General features: G+C 33.8%; 1 protein-coding gene across 3 annotated transcripts in view; it reads right to left on the bottom strand.

Moving 5' to 3' along the window:
* ARHGAP12 (Rho GTPase activating protein 12) overlaps positions 1 to 23,900 on the bottom strand; it is a gene marked incomplete at both ends in the record, with an annotated part of 82,934 nt that overhangs the window by 10,831 nt on the left and 48,203 nt on the right. The window contains 5 exons of one of the 3 annotated variants that reach the window (XM_084253534.1): positions 4,175 to 4,256; positions 10,001 to 10,062; positions 17,132 to 17,146; positions 17,482 to 17,556; positions 20,047 to 20,172. In XM_084253534.1, the coding sequence (XP_084109660.1) occupies positions 4,175 to 4,256; positions 10,001 to 10,062; positions 17,132 to 17,146; positions 17,482 to 17,556; positions 20,047 to 20,172 (360 nt within the window). The remainder of the gene's footprint in view (positions 1 to 4,174; positions 4,257 to 10,000; positions 10,063 to 17,131; positions 17,147 to 17,481; positions 17,557 to 20,046; positions 20,173 to 23,900) is intronic. The other 2 variants (XM_084253533.1, XM_084253535.1) reach the window with 2 other exon arrangements.

Here is a 23,900-nt window from a genome sequence, read left to right on the forward strand (position 1 = left end):
CAAAGGTCCTAGAATTTATCTCAGAATATTCTGAATTCATTACATAAATTCATTTTTATTTTTAAGATGAATGCTTTATACAACATACATTCCACAACTTGGTTGGCTTAGTCTCTACTCACAACAAAAGACAAGGAACAATGGAAAGGCATCACACCCAGCCCTCTGCCGTCTTACTCAGTTCCCTGTGACCTGCTGGGCAATGTACTCTGGTATCCTTTTCTAAGTCCTCTCTGGAGGACTGGCTGGCTCTTGCCTTCCCCTCTTCTAGGATAGTGATTCTCAATCAGAAACAACTTTGTTCCCAGGTGACCTTTGGCAATGTCTGGAGACATTTTAAGATGTCATAATTGCAGGTAAAGGTACTACTAACTACCATAGAACACACAGGACAGTCTCTACAACAAAGAATTATCTGGTAAAAAAAAAAAAGGGGGGGGTGGATTATTAGAAAATTCAAAGCACATATAAATGAATTTGAATACTTGTGGGGTGGTTTTACTCAAGGAATATGATGAATGAATCTCAGAGGGAACAAAATGTCTTCGTATTGTAACTGTGCATTTGTTGGTCTTCCCTACTACAATGTGAGCTATGGAGACAGGGACCATGTCATTTACTTCTAAACCCCCAAGCTTAACACACTGCCCAGAACACAGCAGGCTTGTGTGTGTGTTGAACAAATGAGGTGAAACAAGTAAGGAAAAAACAAGTATAAATGATGTTACTGATGTAACAACAATTCAGTGAATAACTAGTATTTTCCAGAAAGCAACTGGACTGTATCTACCATAAAGGAGAAGGAAAGACTCACTGGATTTTTAGATGATAAAGCATCCATGTAAAATTTATCTTACAGAGAGGATTTGTAAGTAGCATATGAACATTTTCATTTATTCAACTTTATCCAAGAAACCAAAAATAAATACAAAGCATGAATGATCTCTAAAAACACAGAACTTCAAATAGTATGACTGGTTTTTTCAGCAATCTATCAGTGAGTATAAGGAGTATATAAACCCAGGAAATGAGTATAAAATCTGAACTATTTCTTTAAGTGGTTCTTATTACAGATTTTTATACTAATTGTAAATCAAATTTTGAAAGAACCATATCTCTATAATGTGGACCATCCAAACTCAACTGAAAGAAAAGCAATTTCTTCTAATATTAAATAAGAAAGTTGGCTTTGCTAAAGAGTGACTTCTAACTAGCATCTTCCTAAATGGCACAGGTAATTTTCATGATAGGTGATTGTCTTTTTGGCTTATATTCTAACCTTAGAATCTCATCTTCAGGTAATCAGTGATTTCAGTGTAAAAACAGGATACATTTTACTTACAATAGACCTAGTTGGTGAATGTGTAGAGAAACAAAGCGAGATTTCTTTAAAATTCTTTGGAATAATCCTAACTATAAAGTTAATTAAGAAGTAATTGCAGGGCCTCCCCTGTGGCGCAGTGGTTGAGCACTGGGTTGCGAAGCTGCCCGCAGCCTCCGCAGGGCCGGTTCTATCCCCGGCCACCGGGTGAGGGTCCCACATGGCGTGCAGACTTCTCCTGCCGCCCGCTGCTCCCCTCAGCAGTGTATTTCGGTCCTTCTGCCTGTTCTGCTCCCTGCTCTGGCTCTGGTGAATTCTCTCACCCTCCCGCGCTTCTGACTGTACCCATTGCTTGTATAAATAAATAAATAAATCTTTTAAAAAAAAAAAAAAAAGGAAGTAATTGCAATATTTCATTAATTTTCATTATTTATGAATGCTTTATATGCCAAAAGATATGCTACATACACTTTCCCCCCCTTACTTTTACTTATTAGTTTTCATTCCCTTAATTTGTGTTACATGTGGGAAGTAAAAAGCAAGGTTGTCCAAGATTTTAAAATCTGCCTTAAAATAAAAATTGAGGATTGAATACCAAGCATCTTATCATATTCTGTGTATGTTTAAGGCTAAAAACAGTGTGACTAAATTATTTAATTATATCAACCTGAAATGATGGTGATAATACATATTGTATTATCAGTATTAATAAAATTTCATTTAAAGGCAAAAATTCAAAAGAATGAATACCTAAAATTAAAAATGCATTAAGAATTCTATGATTTCTTTCAGGAATTTAGAAAACCTAAATAACGGACCAGGAAAAAGACTAATTATAATAAAGTAAAAATCAAAATCAACAAGCAACTACAAAACAGAGACACACTATGGGTGGGGAGGGAGGGAATAGGATCAAAACAAGGGTGATGGGAATTGTATGGGGACTATAACCAAGATGGAAATGCATACATTGTGCAAAAATGAAAAATGATGTAAAAAATATATAAAATTAAAAAATAATAATTCTCTGATTTCAAAATTGGCTCGCTCAGTGAATTTTATGTTTCCATTGTTATAACATGGTAATACATAACACAACTTTAGCTAATGAATAGATATACTTCACTCTCAAAAAAAAAAAAAAAAAGAATTACCTTCCTCTGTTTGCAACGGGTTAGTTTTAATTATGAATTCTGAACTGTGTAAAAACTTGGAGAGTGAAAAGTTTAAATAAAATGCAAGAAGTGTATTAATGATTATGTGTCACAGTATTCATATAACATCTTTTAAGTTTTAAAAATGCTTTCATTTTCTTCAAAACACAAACAATTCGCTTACCTAAATTATATATCACTTACCACACAATTCTCTCTACTTGTTTTAGCTGTACATACAACAGCTTCCAATCTTTAAGTATCAATAACTACGAAATAACCATTATCCAGTTTTCTTCAGATACTTTTTTTATCATTTATTAACTTTGTTTCTCCATTCCTTTTCTATAATTTTCTTCAAATTTTTTTAAGGACTTATTTTACTTATTTATGCATTCCAGAACTGGGATATAGGCCTGAGAAGTGAGGGGGGCGGGGTGAGAGGATTCACCAGAGACAGAGTGGGGAGCAGAGCAGGTGGATCTACTGATATACACTGCTAAGGGGAGCAGCAGGAGAGACAGGAGAGGTCGGCTGTGCCATATGGGTTAGCTCCCTGGCCTGGGACTGAACTCATGCCACAGTGGCTACGGATAGCTTGATAGTGCTGAGACTTAACCCCTTGCACCACCAAGAAGGCCCTCTTCATTCAATTTTAAATAAAAATTGAAGCACAAGTAGGAAGGAAAAATAAAACCATCACAGAAATGCATTAACACAAACAAATACCACATGCTTTACCTCAGGAGAAAAGGGATAAAGATTGACTTTATGGTAATACAAACCAAAGCCTCAATTTTTACTATGGAAAATATAGGTCAGTTCTACTGTTCTAGTTGAACAGAGAGTAAATCAAAGAATAAGTGAAGCAAACAGAAGAATCCTTCTAAAATGTTCATATTTAGGTTCAATCCAGGCCATTATCATAGTATTGAGGAATAACATGTTCTGTGATGCTCCTCATTCAGAACAATGTTACATGGCTGCGTTATAAATATAGAGGACTAAAACATGTTTGAATTTTATAAGTGAACTTCTTTTTCATCAAGCATAAGTCCCACAAGTTTAAAGAAACTAAGTCATTATAAGAAAATATTAAGTTAGACTATAAAACTGGTCTGTCTGAAGACATCAGATTAATTTTATTTAAATTTTATTTAAACACTGATATAAAATTCTTTGGGAATATCTAGAAAATGGATTCTGAAGCTAAAATGCTATACAGATCTGCCACTTACTAGAAACAGACTTGAGCAAGTTAAGTGTTTGCTACCTCATTTTATCATCTAAAACAGGAGAAGGGATGATAAACATCAGGTATTCAAGAGTTAGGGAAACAGTATCTGACACATATTAAAAATTCAAAACGTGTTAGGTATTATGTCACAAATTATCATTTTTAGTGCTTAAGGAGTAATGATAATAAACACACAAAAATACGAAAATACCACAAGTTACAGATAAAACAGAATTTGTTGATTTTTAGTAATTAATGAGGCTTTCCTAATTTTAAGCCTCTTCTTTCTTTTATGACTCAAAATGTACCTTTACTAATCTTCAACCTTCAGCTACTTTTATGTGAATACTAGCCATAGCTATGGCTAGTATTCAAGGACTTTGGAAAACTTTGTGAAATGAAGGTACAATACCATCCATAGAATTCAAATGTATAAAGTCTCCAAAGAAAAGAAATACTTACCCAACTTGTGCTACTTCCTTGAGTTTTGGTAAAGAGTAAAGATGAACCCTGTAACACGGCCCAAGAAGACAACCAGTTCTTTCTGAAATTATAAAGACAACCAATTAAAGCTCAACGATCCAATTTTTCTAACCAAACTTTTAAAGTTTAAACTTACTTTTTTTTCTTAAGGACTTTATAACTATTAATTCTTATCCCCTTTTTAAAGATTTATTTATTTATGCATGGCAGAACTCGGTGTAGGCCAGAGGTACGGGGGGTGAGAGGATTCACCAGAGAGAGTGGGGAGCAGAACAGGCAGACTGACTGAAATACACTGCGAAGCAGAGCAGTGGGTGAGACGGGAAAGGTTTACCGCGCCATATGTGGGTTAGCTCCCTGGCCAGGATCGAACTTGGGCCGCAGCAATGACAGCGCTGAGACTTAACCCCTATGCCACCAAGGAGGCCCCAAAAGTTAAAACTTACTTTGTTAGCTTTAATAACCTGACCAATATAATAACTAAATATAACCAATACTTGTTGGTTCTCTCCCTTCCCCTAATAAGGTTGTGCTAGGTAAGTGGTAGATATCAGATAATTACAAGTACACAATGTATTATATTCTGTTTGACCACTGAGATTATTACCACCAACATGAGATTTAAAAATTCTGATTCTAAATAACCATAACATATATATATATATATATATATATCAAAACTCTGAATGCAGAAATTTATAAAGTTAAAGGCACCTATTTCTTCTCCTTCGAGCCACCTCCAGAGGTAACCAGTGTTAGGTGTTTGCTGTATTATGGGGCTCTAAAAGAAACTGTCCACTCTATGTCCCTATCTCCAGATGTACAGGCAAGACCTACGGTCAGTATGCACTTAGCAATGATCCCACTGAGAACTCTAAAATTGGTCAATATTACACCTTGGCCAGAGTGCATTTGACTTATTATTTTCTCTATTAGAAACTTTGTTTTAAATGTTCCTTTCTCACTGATGTTGTAAATTACTTGAAGGAAGAAACAGTGTTTTATTTTTGTACCTACCACAGACCTAGCAAAGTACTTTTCAAATAGCAGGTAGAGATCAGTATTTGCAAATAGGAAAATATATTAATTATCTTTAAAGGAAATTCAACTGCTAAAAGGCTAAAATGAATGTCAAATCTGCCCCTTATAAGAATTTATTAAGGCTTCCTTATCCAAAAGTAGATTTGCTCTCCATTTTACCAATGTAGAATATCAATTAAGAACTACTTAATAATTTACCCAAAGGACACAGAAACATTAATTCCAAAGAGCACCTGCACCCCTATGTTTATAGCAGCACTATTTACAATAGCTAAGCTTTGGAAACAGCCCAAATGCCCAAAAATAGATGACTGGATCAAGAAGATGTGGTACATATATACCATGGAATATTACTCAGCATTCAAAAAAGATAAACACATGCAATTTGCAGCAACATGGATGGCGCTGGAAGGGATCATGCTCAGCGAAATAAGCCAGAAAGAAAAAGAAAAATACCGGATGGTCTCACTCATAGCAGGAATCTAGAAAACTTAAATAAGGGACCAGGAAAATGAATAACTATAAGAAAGTGAAAATCAAAATCAACAAACAACTATGAACCAGAGACACACTTTGGGGGGAGGGCGGGAAAAGGAGGGTTGGGGTCAAAATCAGGGGGTTGCAAGTGTATGGGGAATATAAAAATAAAAAAAAAAAGGAAGGAAATTCTAACACATGATGTACCTTCTAACATGAACTTTAGGCATCAGTGTAAGTTAGTCATAAGGCACAAGTATTAAAATAGATCCCTCATTTATGAGTTACTTAGAGTTGTCAAATTCATGAAACCAAAAAGTAGGATGATGGTTGCCAGGGGCTGAGGGGAGGAAGGAATGAATTATTGCTTAATGAGTATGGAGTTTCAGTTTTTCGAGAAGAGAAGAGAAAACTCTGGAGATGGATGGTGGCCGTTATGGTTTTACAGAAATGCATATGTAATTACTGCACTGGGCTGTATACTCTAAATTGGTTAAAGTAGTAAATTACATGTTACATATCTGTTGCACAATAAAAAACAAGTATGTTTGTCACAAAAAAAAAAAGAACTACTTAAAAGACCTAATTATCTATTTAGACCTATTTATTATTTTATGTCTACTTCAACTTCATGGATTCAGAGAAGTGAAATAAAGTTTACTGAGATTCTATTTTTCTTTTTTTGACTTTGCTTATGGTTAGGTGAATGGCTAGTCCTAATGAGAATATCTTCATTGCAGCTTTATTTATAGCAGTTTATCATTTTAAAGTATCCATTTTTGTAATGCTTAATGGTTTGTGCATGAATAAATTGGGTTTGCTATTAAGATCATTATTCTTACTTTACTTTTTATACCTTTGAACATGCTTCTTTGTTTGCTTGGTTTTTTAAATTTTTCTGAATCATTTTTTAGATGTCTCCTATTTAACTGGGTTTTATTTTATGCCTCAGTTTGAGCATGTTTTTTTCTTTCAATTGCATTTAACATTTATTGATATTGATAAGTAGATATGTTTGGTGTTTGTTCTGCTTGTCAGTTTGTTATTTTTTTTGGTTTTGATCTCAAAGTATTTTTGAAGGACATTTTCATTTGTGAGTTTATTTGATACTCTTAATCTTTTATTTCTTTAGATACTATCTATTATACTTTCCTCTGAAAGGAGCTAAGATTTGTACATTTCTACCTTCAATAAACTTGAGTTTAATTTTCAAAATCGGAAAAATTGCAAACTAAATGTGTATCCTCAGATACACACTGACTATTGAAGAACGAATGTTTGAAAACTAAATTAATGATAGTTGTCTGAATGTCTGAGGCATGTGAGTCATTTGTGTGACTTAGTCACAAGCAGAGAAGTCACTTTTTTCATGGAACCCAATGTTTTTCCCCCAAAAATAACTGACATGCTATGGTTATTTTGATTTGACTGTTTAACAGGTAGACATTATCTCAAAAATAAAAGTGAGTTTGACACTTCACTGAAATGATAGTATTTATTGACAAAATTTAAAGCTTTCAAATGGAAAGCAGAATTTTGAAAAACTTGTTTTGTCTGCTACATAATGAGGCAAATAATTTTCTAATAATGGTCTTTCTGATATTACTGGTTTGTGATTCTTTGATATTATAAAATGTGTCAACATGTAAAAAGTTAACAAATTCATTGAACCAGTATTTTCCCAAAAACCTACATGATGCTACAAAATTATGCCTGGGTACAGTCATTCAAAATACAACATAAACACATGCATTTTAATGTAACTGAGTATGAAAGTTTATTGACAATTTTTCAGAGCCTTCATTGCAACCTCTGCAATTTGTAGAGGTTGGTATAGCAGAAAAATGTGCACAATTATTTGAAAGGTTATTAAAATAGCCCTCCTTCTTTTCCAACTTTATCTATGTAAGGGAAGATATTCTTCATAAGCTAACCAAAAAAAAGGTCACAACAGAGATGAGAATCCAGCTTTCTTCCATTAAGCTAAATATTAAAAATTTATTACATTTTTAAAAGTCACACTTTTCATGAATTGCTTTTATATTAGAAAATATGGGGGGTTCATCATAAAAATATTTATATTAACCAGTTAAATACTATTTATATTAACCAGTTAATTTAATTTTTTAAAAAAATTTTTTTAAGATTTATTTGTTTGTTTGTTTATTTATTTATACAAGCACTGGGTAGTCAGAAGCACAGGAGGGTGAGGGAATTTACCAGAGCCAGAGGGGAGAGCAGAGAAGGCAGACTGATGAAGTACATTGCTAAGGGGAGCAGGGGACGGCAGGAGAGGTCTGCGCGCCATGTGGGACCCTCGCCCGGTGGCCGGGGATCCAAACGGCGCTGCAGAAGCTGCGGGCAGCTTCGCAACCCAGCGCTCAATGGCTGTCCCACCGGGGAGGCTCATAACCAGTTAATTTTAAAACAATAAATATTCTTAAGCTTTCTGTTTTAATTTCTTACAGTAAATATCTATAAACTGTATATAGACAAAAATTCTTTGGAGTAATCACTAACTTAAGAGTTTAAATATTCTTAGATAAAAATATTTGAAATATACTAATATACAGTGTATTAAAGACTTTTGGATCTGTTCTGCATAATAAAGTTGAGGATGATGAAATGGAGGGCATTTTTAGGAAAACAAATCACCAAAAACACTACAAAAGATGTAGAAAATCCAAGACTAATTACCAAAGCAAAAACAACAACAAAAATAGAAAAAAGCAGCCAAAGAACTATCTAATCTATACCCAAAAGGGAACAAGAAATAGACCCCATTCACATGTAACATCTACCACCTGTCAAAGGCAGTTTAATTCAAGCAAATCTAAGAATCTGACAAAAACAGTTCAATTAAAGTAAATTTAAAATCTGACAAAAACAATTCAATAAAATAAAATCAAAGAGACTAAATGTAAATTTTTAACTCAAACAGATTGATCTCATTTTGACTATAAAATCATATATTTTTAATACTTTTTTAGAGTTAATTTTTTTAATTCATTATGCAATACTACACATTATCCAAAAAAGTCAATAACCCAATAGTAGGAGAGTACAAACTGACAATTTAACAAGAAATACAAACAGCTTTTAATACTCTATCTGACTAAACAGAAATTCAAATAAAAGTACCATTTTTCTCCCTAATCTCTATTAGCAATGATCAAAGAATTTGACGACATATTATATTGGCAATGCTGTAGAAAAATCCACAACTAATTGAGATATGAAATGATTTGATTCCTTAAGAGCACAATTTAGAATATTCTATCAAAATGCCCATTATATATGGCCTAGAAATTCTATTTTGTAAACTTTATTCTACAGGCATATTTACATACTTGCAAAATGAACTATGCAAGATAATAAATATTGTTTGTAAAAGCAAACAAATATAAACACTGAAGCATCTACCAATGGACAGGCTTGCTACAAATGAACATTGATTAAATAAACTATGATCTAGCCACATAATATGTAACTATGTAACAGTTAAAAAAGGGGGACCTCCCGGGTGGTGCAGGGGTTAAAGTCTCAGCGCTATCAAGCTATCTTCAACCACTTCAACATGAGTTCGATCCCTGGCCAGCGAGCTAACCCATATGGTGCGCAGACCTCTCCTATCTTGCCCACTGCTCCCCTTAGCAGTGAATTTCAGTAGATCTACCTATTCTGCTCCCCACTTTGTCTCTGGTGAATCCTCTCACCCCCTGCACCTCTGGCCTACACCCCAGTTCTTGTATGCATAAATATAATTTTTTTTAAATGACATAGCATCTCTTAATACAACAAAACAGAACCACCTCTAAGATAAACTGTTAAAATACTGTGTTTAAAAAAAATTAACTATGTACACAGAAACACACACAAACATATTTTATCTCTAGAGGAAATCATTAGATCTCACTAGACTTTATTGGTTGCCTCTTGGGAAGGAGAAATAATGGCTGGGTGATTACTGATATATGACAAAAAATTTGTGCACCTTTGTTTTTTACTATGTGCATTTACTACTTATTTTTAAAAGTTTTTTTTTAATAAAGTTGATTCTTGCTCAGCCTCCTCTGCCTTATAACCTCTAAGTTTTATACTGCCTTAAGAAATATGCCAAGACACAGAAAAATATTTATGACAATCCTACATATATTTTATTAGAAAATACATTATCTAAAATGGCTATGAATCTTTTAATCTTCTCTACTAGATTATAGTAACAGTTTTTTACTTATTTCAATCACAGATAACACATATCAAAACCTTAAAAATGTATGTACTTACCGAACCTTTTTCCCATTTTCAGTTATTTTTGTTACATTTAATAATCCGTATTTCTCTTGACCCTATGGAATAGAGTAATACTATTTATGCACCATTCATACAGACAATGAGACCAAGTCCTTACATCTGATTCCATCAAAATGATACGGTACTCTAAAAATCAGCTTAAAAGATTAATGTGTAAGTAATCTGTTTGGTTCTAGACTACTTTAAAATTACAATTTTCTAATACCCTTGTAAAGTTATTTTCAGTAATTTTATAATCAGACATTTCTTCTCAAGTCACGGCAGCTATTCATTAGATACTTTGCTACCCAATTAATTTCCACATAAATGCTGCAAGTTAGCACAAGAAACACCGCCACCAAAAAAAAAAAAAAAAAAAGAATTGCTTACTTTGATGTTATTGTATAATAATAATAGTCTCAAAATTATTTAAGAATGTACATTCTACTTTGTCAGAATGTAAAAATAACTAGGCAGAACAAATGCAGTGACTACATTTAATAAATTACTATGTGTAGAAATGGCCTTAATGTGGCATAAAAAATTCAGTATGTGCTTCATTAAAGATATCAGATGGTAAATTTGGCTCTGGACAAACTAGATCTATTAGCCAGCTGATGTCAAAAATAATGACAAATCGGGCCTCCCTGGTGGCACAAGGGGTTAAGACTCAACCTATGAAGCTGACCGCAGCCACTGCAAAACGAGTTCAATCCCCAGCCAGGTAGCTACCCACATGGTGCAGCAGACCTCTCCTGTCTCGCACACTGCTCCCCTCAGCAGTATATTTCAGTCAGTCTGCCTATTCTGGTCCCCACTCTGTCACTGGTGAATCCTCTCACCCTCCACACCTCTGGCCTGTACCCCAGTTCTTGTATGCATAAATAAATAAATCTTTAAAAAAAAATAGTGACACATCTTTACCATCAATCCAACGAAAGCAAAAGCTACCATGCTACAGTTAAATGATATCTTAAAATTCTTCCAGGTGGAATTAACAACTCATTTTCTGTTTTAGTTTCCTATATTCAAGTGAATTTAATCAAAATGAGTTGATGCCTAGAATAATAATCAACATTAGTAAACCCTTTATCTATGACAGAACAGTCAATTTTACTTCAATTGAAACACACACAACACAGACACACACAAATTTCCAATTCAGAATTTGCTACTGATTATTTAACTTCTACCTCAACTATTTTCTCAGCATACTTTAATTAGAAAAAGTTAACTTTTCCTGTGTCAGAGAAAAATATTGAATATTTTCTTGATGATGTCTAAAAGATAATATCTGAAGGTTTTGCCTGGGCTGATAGAAATTCACATTATAGACAAAGATGAATTTTTTGTGTGTACCCAGAACTCTGGGAATACCCATATGAAGTGTTACCAAAATTTTTCCATAAAGTGTAAGTTAGATCTCCTAAGATATGCACATTTTGATACTTTTCATAAAGGCTCTTGGCTTCCTCTCAACAAAATTATGGACACTTACATGCACAGAATGTTAAATAAGAACATTTCCAGTTAATCTGCAGAAGCACAGGAGAGGAAAATCTTTCAGTGATATAGGAACTAAGTAACAACATTAAGAGGATGGGTACTGACTATGTGAACTAGGGAACACAGAAATTAGAATAGAGGTAGAAATTTTAAAAATGCCAAGTGAGAACTAAACAGGGTCAAAAAGTAGCGGTAGCAAGGAAATAAATACAGGTAGAGAAAGAAGAAAACAAGAAAATCAAAGGGATAGATAGCAACAGAGACAGAGCCTATGCCTAAGAACGAGAAACACTCTAAACGAAGGTTTATCCTAGTCAATGGATGGAGTGAAACTAATACCAAACAGTGCATCATTAAAGTAAAGGGTCCTGAACTTTCAGGAAACTCTCACAGTGATTACAAGCCAAGCACTGATGTTCTAAACACTAAGCACACTAACTCGAACATAATAAAACTGCCCACATTCAAACTGTATACATACAAAACAGTTACCATACAAAGTGATAAGTGCCATCAGAAAGCTATATATCTAACTCAACCTGGGAGAAAGAAGAGAGTCAGAGAAAGTTTTAAGGAGACTGACATTTGAGTGGAATCAGAGTGAGGAAGATGGAAAGAATAGACTGTGTAATAGCACAGAAGCTAAAGGCGGCACATCGTATTTGAGGACCTTTAAGTTTCCTCAAAGTATTGAATGGGATGGGGTGGTTCAAGAAAATGGCAATGTTGCCATAATTCTAATAATTGCCATAAGAGATATTGAATGCCTAAAGTATTGCAGGGAGAAAGCTAAGAGGGATCACATTTGAAAGAGATTCAGAAGACATAATTGGCAAGAACTGGATGGATGGGTAAGAGGGAAGATGTGAGGAAAACTCCTAGGCTTGAACAACTATAAACAGTGGTTATCTTAGCTTTAATGACACCTTTCTAGAGAAGCTTTCCTGACCACTCTTAATTAGCAGATTCTCTGTCCCTCCCATTATTTACTATTTCCCCCAGTTTGTTTCCTTCATTACACTTAATGCTGCCTCGCCATTGGAAAGTACAGTGGCATATATACTATTCACTGTTTACTCCACTTGGCTGTAAATCAGGACCACATCTGTTGTATTCATCAATGTATTATAATCGGTGCCTATACATCTAGCATGTAGTTGGCATTCAGTACACATTTGCTGAAGTAATTAACCAACAAATTCACAGTGCAACTAGAAGAATATAAGAAAAAAGCAGTGAAGGAGAAAATGAAGATTTAAATTTCAAACACCAAAGTTTCTGAATTCATCATGAAAGCTGAATTATAAAGGTTTGGATATATTGGTGAGAGATTTGGCTGGGGGGGAATTCAGATAGAGTTTTATTTCATACTGATATACTTACTCTCATTAATATGATTCAAAATTAACTGATGTTTTTGTGTTGTGTTGTATTCATTTAGTAAAATAGGCATTTTCTAATTTTGATTAACAATTACTGTAATACCAAAATCAACAGCCTATCAAAAATCCTTATTGTCAGTTAATCATGTTATAGTCATGTAATATTTCTTCTTTATAGTATAAATAAAACATGCACAATGGTTCGGTGTGGAGAAAGAACCAGTGTGCTGAAAGTTGCAGAACAGGTAAGCCCAGTGACACAAGGCAAACTAGCTGTTGCCAGGAGACAAGGAAAGGGAGGTGAAGAAATGTGAAGTTATTGTTTAATAGATACGGATTTCTTTTTGAGATGATGAAAACACTCTGAAACTAGGTAAATGTGAGTTACACACACTGTAAACATAGTAAATGTTGTATTGGTCAACAGTTAATATTATGTGAAGTTCACCTTAACTGAAATTAAAAGAATTGGAGTTATTAAAAAATTAGATATTCAAATTGTTTTTTACAAAAAGGTTTTAGAATATTAATATGAAATGAAAAAAACCTAGCAAATTTGTCCACCAATGTTATTTTTAAAGAAAGTGCTGAGAAAAAGTATTGAAAAGTAACTTTCTCCAAAATGGGTAATACATTTTAATATATAATTGGAAATACAGGGTCAAAAGCTCAAACTTCCAAGTTATGTATTCTAAAACTTTATTCAGTATTCAGTAATTTTATTTATTTATTTATTTATTTTTAGAGGCTTTTTTTGTTTGTTTGTTTGTTTTGTTTTGTTTTATACATGCACTGGGTACAGTCAGAAGCACGGGAGGGAGAGAGAATTCACCAGAGCCAGAGTGGGGAGCAGAGCAGGCAGAAGGACTGAAGTACACTGCTGAGTGGAGCAGCGGGCGGCAGGAGAGGTCTGTGCGCCATGTGGGACCCTTCTCCGGTGGCCGGGGAGCAGCCAGGGATTGAACCGGAGCCGCAGAGGCTGCGGGCAGCTTTGCAACCCAGCGCTCTACCGCTGCGCCACTGGGGAGGCCCAGTATTCAGTAATTTTAAAATGCATGTTCTCACAGGCATACTGGACAGAGTAGGTTCTTAGATGAGTCCACAAAAATCCTATTTAATACATGCGGTAGTTCTATCATAGTAAAATATACTGATTTAAGGCAGATTTTGTCCGAAGACTCTTCACCTGCATCTATGCAGGAGTCTCTTTTGTTCTTAATAAATTTGTCTGTTTCAAATGCAGAGCTTGTCTGCCTGTGTCGATGCAGGTGTCTCTTTTTCTTAATAAATCTGCCCCTTTCAAAATGTAGCTCTTTGTGGCCACCAGTATCTATGCAGGTGACTATTTCCTAATAAACCCACCCATTTAAAATGCCAAAAAACGTATGGTCTCACTCATAGCAGGAATCTAGAAAACTTAAATAAGGGACCAGGAAAATGAATAACTATAAGAAAGTGAAAATCAAAATCAACAAAAAATTATGAACCAGAGACACTTTTAGGGGGGTGGAGGCGGGAGGGGAGGGATTGGGGTCAGAATGGGGGGGGCTGCAATTGTATGGGGAATATAAAAATAAAATTTATTATTTAAAAAAAAATAAATAAAATGCCAAAAAAAAATTTATATACACCATTTCAAAAAAGGATTTGAAGGGACTATAAAAAATAATGCATTTAGAAATTGAAAGTGAGAAAAATGTCTAAAATTTACATTGAAAGATGGAATTTTAAATCTAGTTTGATTAGAAGAAATTGAATGAAAACCATGTTATATAAAAAACTACATATTATTTTATTAACTGTCCAGAATAGGAAATCTTGTAAGATAGAAGCTGGTTGCTTCTTAGGAGTTGGTGTGATGTGGAGGTAGAGAACTGATAGCAAAGATGATTAAAATTAGGCCTCCCTGGTGGTGCAGCGGGTTGAGTACTGCGCTATGAAGCTGTTCGCAGCCTCTGCAGTGTGGGTTCGATCCTGGCCAGGCACGAGGATCCCACATGGCACAGCAGACCTCTCCTGTCGTGCCCACTGCTCCCCTCAGCAGTGTATTTCGGTCCTTCTGCCTGTTCTGCTCCCTACTCTTCCTCTGGTGGGTCCTCTCACCCTCCCACGCCTCTGGCCTGTACTCCAGCTCTTGTATAAAAATAAAATCTTTAAAAAAAAAAAAAGGTAATTAAAATTTACTATGATGACTGCACATGTCTAAATATACTAAAAACCCTTGAACTGTGTGTCCTTTAAATGGGTGAATTCTATGGCATGTGAGTTAAACTGCAATAAAGCTTCTATAAAAAATCGAAACAAAAAAGAATAAAGAGATGGACAATTTGCAAAGATTTTAAGATGAAATTAGGTATAATTTTCATTTGAAAATTTGTAGCTTTCTTTTTACTATCACCAAAGCTTTATACTAACCAGATTTTGGTTAGTATAAAAAGAATGAGGGGAAAAAATATCTCCTTGTATTAACTGCATACAAGTGGAAAAGACAAGCAAGACTTAGTAGAAACAGAAAATGGAGACAAGAAAGCAAAGAGTAGAGTGAGAGAAGTCAAGAAGGGCAAAAGCCTCCGTGGCAAGAGGTAGGACAGCCTTCAGGTAGGGAGGCATTCAGGGGAAGGGAAGAGGAGCATCAGGAGGGAAAGGAACTCTGTATGTTCATGTAAAAACAAATGTTCTCAGGTAAAAACAGAGCTCTTCATTTTTTTCACCTGAAGATAAACAAAGAATGAAACAGAAGAAATATTGGTGAGGCAGTTCCTTGTAATGGCCATCAGAGGGTTCTGTGAGTCCAGGATGGTCTAGTTGTGTCAACCTACTCAGAAAATGGTTAAGTACACAAGGAAATAATATTTTGCAAATAGTCCTTTGTAACTCCATGTGGAACATTTTCAAATTAATCTTCCTAGGTCTACTTAAATATTCCCTTCTACTGAAATGTAAACAACATACAAAAAAATATTAATTTATAGAAGTTCTATATTACCTATATTTAAAATAAGTTTAAAAGGGGTTCTGCCTTTTTCTATTAAACTGATAGACAGTAGTAGTATATTAACAGTACGTTAGAGTCATAGAGTAATTCTTGACAAAACCTTTAAAAATATGTTTACATTTATAGCTAATGTTTATGTACTCAGAACTGTGTTAAAAATGCAGAACATAAAAAGTAGAAACATAGTCTCGCCATCTATCCTAGGAATTCAAAACCTTACTAGAGAGGCAAGGAGTACATGAGGTTAATTTGGTATCATTTGATACAATAAGTAACTTGGGAGTTCAGATAAAAAAGAAATGTTATTACCCCGAGGTTAGTCTGGCAAGGTCTCCTAAAGAGTTAAGTCTTAAAAGTCAGTATAGGATTTCACCATAAATGTAGAAAAAGTCAAGGACCATTCTGGGCAAAGAGGTTGCCTACAGTGGCAGATGGAAATGTGAACCATAAAGATCTGAGTAGACTGGGGATGAAGAAAGAGAAAAATGGCATCTGGAAAGCTTTGCCTCCTAAAGAAATCAGAAGTATCATAATAAGCAAGTCTACCATAGTCTCATAAAATAATGAAGTAATAAAAGTTTGTCTTTTAAGAAGCCTTAAAAATTTCATTTATTCATTTAACAAATACTGAACAGCAACTATATGGCACTACAATAGGTATTGGGGTTACTCCATTCCTGCTCCAATGTCTAGTGGGAAGGACAGACACTCATATAGGGTTAAAGGTTCCTGTAAGAAATAAGAAATGGAAAGAATTACTCTATTTAAAACTGGGTAAAGACAGGACTGAAATGTTTTAGTGGGCGGGGAAATGACACATGTAAGGTCTAACACAGCAGGCTCCTTTAAGGAACAGAGAGAAAAGCAGTGTAGCCGAAAAAATCAAGTCCGGAAAGAAGAGGAGAACACAAGAAGACTGCAGAAGCAGTCAAGAGTCACAGCGTATGTAGTCTTGCAGTCCTCATTAAAACTTTTAGTCTTCATTTTATAAGGGAAGCCATTAAAAGGAAAGAATATCAGCAAGTTACAAGACAGACTGGAGGGACGATAAATACAGAGAGGTCCAGTAAAATGCCTTTAACATTAAGACAAGAGTCAGACGACAGCTCGTTCAGAGGTTTTTCAGTTTAGAGGAAACTTAGTTGAATTACATACGTCCAATATTCCTCTGGCATAGATGGGGCAATGTGCTTTACAGCACAGGAATAAAAAGGCATCTATAAGAAGGTGGGTACTTCTTACCTTTGGACTGTTGGTCTGAGGAAAAAAAGGGTAAAGTATATTTTGATAGTATTCATTGGATATTTTACATTTATTTTTTAAAAAATAAACAAATTATAAATTAATCATTTACAAATATAGTATGTAAATCAGTTCATCATGAAGATACCTATTTTGTACAGAGGGACTTTTAAATTCAATAAAGCCTGAGTCTTAATTTAAACCTATTTTAATTTTGAGTATGTCTCTTAAGAAACAATGAAATTTAATAAAAGCCCAAGAATTATTTAAACATTACACTTAGAGAAAATTTATTGAAGCTGATTAAAATAACTGGACTATATAATACTATATGCTGTTATCATACTAACTGTATCTTGGTGCTTTGGTGAAGAGGGAGAAGACTCATTTTCAGGAAAGCAGGGTTTTGAGGCAGTTGGAGATTCCTATAAAAAATAAGTAATGAAAAATGTTACTCTATTTTATGTAATTATATTTCTCCCTCTACTCACAGTGGGAGAGCTTAATAAGGAGGCTAAGAAGAATTTTTTCCTAGTTATTTTCCTTCTATTTTCCGTTTTGAACTAATATTGTAATGATTTTAAAATTACAGATGCCAGAGGGTTTATTAAATATGGCATGTTTTAAACTGATTAGTTAAAAATTTAAATACCTCATACAGAATTATTCAAAAGAAATGATGCATGTTGCCTTAAAATCACAATGCTGCATCAGCTTGATTTAACCATATTGAGAATAGGTAAAAGCCACACACTTGTAAATAAAAATGTAATAACTTGTTTTTGAGATGGTAGGTAGGAGGACCCAGAATTAGGCAAGGAACAGTCACAGAAATTACTTGGCAACTGCTAGAATAAGAAATTTACTTTAATGACTATGTAAGAAATTTAATTGACTTGCTATTAATATTTAAAGTAATTTAGTTAATTATTAAAAATAAGCAATTTTTTAAAAGAAAGAAGCCCAAATTTAAAGATTAATAACTTGAAATTTTTTTAAAGTTTTCATGTCTAAATCTAAAATAGGAGCAATTCAATAACATGCATTTTTAAAGTGCATTAAAACTGTGTAATTTCTACCATAAATGCTTATGTACGACTATTATTCGTAGAGCAAAAGACTGAAAAAGACTGTTTTAGTACCAACAGCCAAGTTCCATTCAATTTTTTTCCATTTCCCCAGATGCTTTGAATAGTTTTTTTAAAAAAAGAGAATTAGAAAAATCATGTTTCAATACCTATTATTAACTTTCTTGTATATCCAAATAATTTATTTGAACAATCATCTCCACATCTGTTTATTGGTCTACTTTCCTATAGTTATGGAACTGGATAAGGTACTGTCTATAAAACCAGGAATTGTCAAACAGCACAGTAACCCATTAATTCAACATTCACTGACTTGGGAAAGTTCTCTGATACAATTTGTAACCACAGAAACTTGGTAGCAGTGACTGTTCACAAGGAAAAACCTTGAAGGGGACAACCTTACAAGTGAAACACCCTAGGCCTACAATGTTAAAAGACAAAATACTAAAATCCTATCAAATATATTTTTACAAAAATAATTACACTTAGTGTCCAAATCTCAAATTTAACCTCATTTAAGTTTCACCCTACAAACTCTTCACTCTAAAAGAATAACTAATATTAAAACAGTCTGGGAAAAATTCTATGAAAATAAATTATGATTTTTCATAGTATTATCAGCCCTACAGAAATAAAAACCTTATCAAATGAAGTGATTATGTATAATGGTTATATTACAAACAATAATTTTTCAATTATACATTTATTTACATCTATTTATAAATGTATGTGCACAGATATGTTAAATTTATCTATAAACAGCAGGTTTTAGTAAAAACTATACATAGGCACAAACAAATGCCAACACATACACACACATACACACACCTAATCTTCTCCAAGATTACCTGAACATTGAATTAGGACTTATGTCACCCTATCAACATTTACTACATAATATTAACTTTCTTTGACTACATCTCAAGTTACACACACTGTGCCCCTTATCATACATTAGTCAGCTAGACTCCTCTGGTGTACTCCCTCTTACATAACTTCGAAGACTTATTTTAAAAGGGACCACATCAGGTGATAATAGAAACTTACTCAAGAAGGAAATCATCTGTAAATTCATTTTTAAAGGATAAAGTGTGAGGGAAAGACGTTTCTACCAAAAATAAATAAATCTGTCAAGAAAGTCAGATTCTTATACTCTGGAACAATTCACTGAAAAGGAAATGTATTAAGAACTTTATGCAAGTTATTGTAATATAAAATGAAAATGAATCTCAAAAAAAAGTAAAAAAGAGTACATTTTAACTCTCCATCACCAAAACAATCACCCTTAGTTGTTGCAGTGTGAAAAGTTGATTCAACAATGGTTTTTACATTTAGAGAATATTACATGCTGTTTAGGGACTTCCTAGGTAAAATGAATTGTAATCCACTTCTTTGAGCTAAATGAATTTCTCCATTAAAATCTCTAAGCAGTCCTACTTACTCAGATTTATCTCAGTGCTAATATTTTTCAGGCATTCTTCAATATCACTAACTCCAGAATCTTATTTCTTTAATATACACTAAATATTCAACTGCATGATATCCTCACAATATATAAATTAGAAATTGTGCTACTAGTTTCATTGTGTTCTATCAGTCCATCTTATAAACATAAAATAGGTTTATCAAAATTATATGTCATCTATTAGTTTCAAATGTATAAAGGTATGCCACGGATAAGTCTACTGTGCAATAATCTTCAAAACCAAAATCCATTACAGGACATTCAATAAAATAGTATTCACCAAGATATGAGATTCAGCTGAGTAGAAATTAAGAATAAACAACTTACAAAAATCCTCAACAAAGATTCTCAAAAAGGCCCACCTTGTCATTTGTGTCCAACACAATGGTGCTATGTCTCCATTTTGTTAATACTATTGGTTCTTGTAGCCGCCTGTCCAGGCTCCTACTCTTAATTACGTCTTTCTGCTGCTGGGATGAAGCATTATACTAAAAGAAAACAAAATACACTTCACTAATAATGGAAACAAAAGTGCACTGCTGACTCTAAATGACATATGATGTTATTAGCAAAGTCATATGGCACTAACATGGATTTTTCTGGTCTTTACTGTTTTATCTTTGACCAACATTGTGGCACAATTGAGATCACAGATTTTGATATAGAAGAAAGTCTAAGTTTCATCAACTCTAAAACAGATATAACAGAAATATCTCAGAGTTGTCATAAGGATTAAACAAAGTATAAAAAGTGACAATGCTGTAACAGTAGGTTATCAATGAATATTAGGTATAATTTATAAAATAATGGCAAACAAATTTATTTTCAAGGTTTCTTCTACTTCTGAAATCCATGAGTTCAATTTTTGGTTTAGGTTTTTTAAAAAATGCTTATACACACAATGGTACTCTCACATTTAAAGGATTTTGTTTGCTTCTCTTTATTTTTGCTTTCTCTTACAGGCCAAACATTACCAATATTTGTCTATAATGATAAAATATTAGCAGGTCAAATGCAGAGATAGTACTAGTTCTAAAGACAGTACTAGTTCAATACCTGCTGTGTATAAAGGATAGGTAATAACTGCCAAAAGAAAAGGACATATAAAATTAGAAACTTATTAAATCATGTGTTTGAACGGTCAAGTAGATCACCAAACAAAAGTATTTGAAAATTGTGAGGTTTTTAAGGGTTATAATATTTGATACTGGCAATTTTAATAAATTATAAATTATTACAGTAAAAACAAAAGAAAATTAATCTACTTTTTAAAATTTACACTCATCTCCAGAAAACAAATAACTAATTTCTACTCCCACCCCCCCATCTGAAAAATCCAGTAAATCTTACATTTTAATGATTCATTATAATGTCAACAAAATTCTATTGAGGATATTTTTTAATATTTATTTATTTATTGATTGATTGATTTATACAAGCACTGGGTACAGTCAGAAGCGCGGAAGTGTGAGAGAATTCACCAGAGCCAGAGTGGGTTGCAGAGCAGGCAGACAGACGAAGTACAATGCTGAGGGGAGCAGCGGGCGGCAGGAGAGGTCTGTGCACTATGTGGGACCCTCCTCCGGTGGCCGGGAAGCAGCCGGGGATCGAACCGGCGCTGCAGAGGCTGCAGGCAGCTTCGCAACCCAGCGCTCAACTGCTGCGCCACCGGGGAGGCCCCTATTTGGAGGATATTTTTAATATTAAAAAATCTTCTAACATCTTTTTCCACGATATGCCATTTCTTTACTTTCCAAAATGAGGCCACACTCAACCATCAAACTTCCTCCCAAAGCTGTTACTTCATTCCTCACATTAAAATTTGTTAAAGCCAGGCAATCACATATGGCCAGTTGTTTTTAACTCACTGTTGTTTAACAAACAACATTCTTAAAATCTGTCACAGAAGTTCGCACAGGGATCATTTTTAGCATGAACACAGATAAAGCTTAAAGGTTACCAATAACGATGATGATGATGATGATGATGATAATAATAATAATACCAGAAATCTCTACATGAAAAGAAACACAACTATTGAACAGGGCTGTATTTTCCTTACAATTCAATCATCATTAGCAGTAACTAAAATGTATAGTTGTATGTAAGCTTGTGTATAAATTTTTATGGATACCTACTCTAGATTTTGAGTTTTAGAACTACTATAGTTGCTTAGTAGAAAAATAAACGCAAAACAAAGGAACAGGTAAAATTAAACCAAAACAAACACTAAAAATCTGACTGCAGAAATGAGGATACCAGAGGGGATGGGAGAAAAGGAGACAAAGGAACAAGAGGACGCAAGGGACTATGATGGAGGATGAAGTGTGCCTTAGCAGTAGGCGTGGCGTGGTGACATATATCTGAAGAGATGTGAACCTATACCTCTGAATCATAGAGTGTTGTAAAGCAATGTGGCCTCAATTGAAAAAAAAGAAAAAAGAAAAAAACGAAATGTCTTTTCATGTATTTATTTCAAGTACTTCCTCCCCTGTGTAGAGCTTAGTCACTTATTTTGCCTTTTTTTAAAACTGGGTTATCTTTCTTCTAATACAGAAAGAACTAAAAAGTTCCTTATACATTTTTAGATTCTAAACCTCCACAAGCTATGTAAGTGGACTATATCTTTCTCTAGTCTGCGGCTCATTGTCTCTCCTTTGTATATGGCATCTTTTATATTACAAGGTGTTTTATTTAATTTTGATATAGTCACATCTGTCAATTTTTCCTTTTACAGTTTTTCCTTATAGTCGTGTTTTTAAAAACCTACCACTGACTCCAAGGTATTTTGTGATACATGCTTCACAACAGTATTTAAAATCTTGTTTATTACATTTATACCTCTAATCTACCTAGATTAATTATTAAGTATGACCTGAGGTCAAGATCTACATAATTTCATTTTTTTTCATGGACAGAACCAATCATCTTGGCAATGTATCTGTATAGCCCCCACTTATTAAACCATCGATTTGGAATGCTACAACTGAGCTTTCTGTTTCACTGGTCTGTTCCTCTATACCTTTGCCCTTTCTATTTCATCTTAAATACCTGGGCAGGAAACCCATCCTTCATAGCTCCCCACCCCCTCTGGAATATTTTGGTTCTTCATAGATCATTTTCTGCAAATAAAATTTAGCATCAGTTCCAAAAAAATGGAGGTGCAGTGAATTTATTTTTTATATTAATAAAGTTAAGCCTCCCAATTCAATAACATAAAGGTAATGCACCACTTATCCAATTCTGCTATGACATTTTCCTAAAATCCAACGGACCTTTAATATGTATATTCTTAGTTATAACCCTCTTGTTGTTGCTGTTGCTCCTAATGGAAAGAGGATCTTTATTCCTATCACATTTTCAAACTATCACATTTTTACCAGAGAAATGGATTGTTTTTATGTTGATCTTATATCTAGATTAATTATTACTTATTTATTTATTGCATAGAAGAACTGGCGTGTAGGCCAGAGGTGGGGGGAGGAGGGATTCACCAGCAACAGAGAGCAATATCAAAAACTATATTTTTTTTTTGTTTTTAATTCTTATTTCTTTTATTATTTCATTTTTTAATAGAGGCAGTAACAGAAAAGCTATAATCAAGTTCCTAACTCTAATGTGAAGGCTTCTGCAGTATCACCATGAAGTATGATACTACAATTATTTGATAAATAATCTTTAGCATGATGTAATATAGCATTACATTTAGTATGATTTTCTTGTGAAGCATACAGCTAGGTCATGGCTTTTTATCCATTCTCAAAATCTTTTAACAGGCATGTTAGTATTTAAGACTACAATCTTATTGTTTTCTGTTAACCATTTCCCCTTCCTATGGGATGTATGAGCAACTTTTAAACATATTCTATTTTATCTAGTTTCTTGAATCTATCTGTAAGAAGCTCTTTTAGTATTTGTCCTAGGGGTTATCATTTATATACTTAATTTATCACTATCTATATACAACAGGTCATACAATTTCACGGTGACATTGAAAAGGAAAAAAATATCCCAGTCAACTTTGAACAGGATGTTATACAAGGAGCTGTTTCTGTGATGTCATTTTGCTTTAAATTAAAATTTGCAAGAATCTATTGAAGCTGTTAAGTGAGCACTTACTGTACTAATATGAACACTCTACTACTACAAATGCAGAAATCTTACCAACAATTTCATCTCTTTACTCTTCCCTCTTTTGGAATAGAGTTGTCATCTC

Source organism: Talpa europaea (genome assembly GCF_964194135.1).
Source record: "Talpa europaea genome assembly, chromosome: 14".
Lineage (NCBI taxonomy): Eukaryota > Metazoa > Chordata > Mammalia > Eulipotyphla > Talpidae > Talpa > Talpa europaea.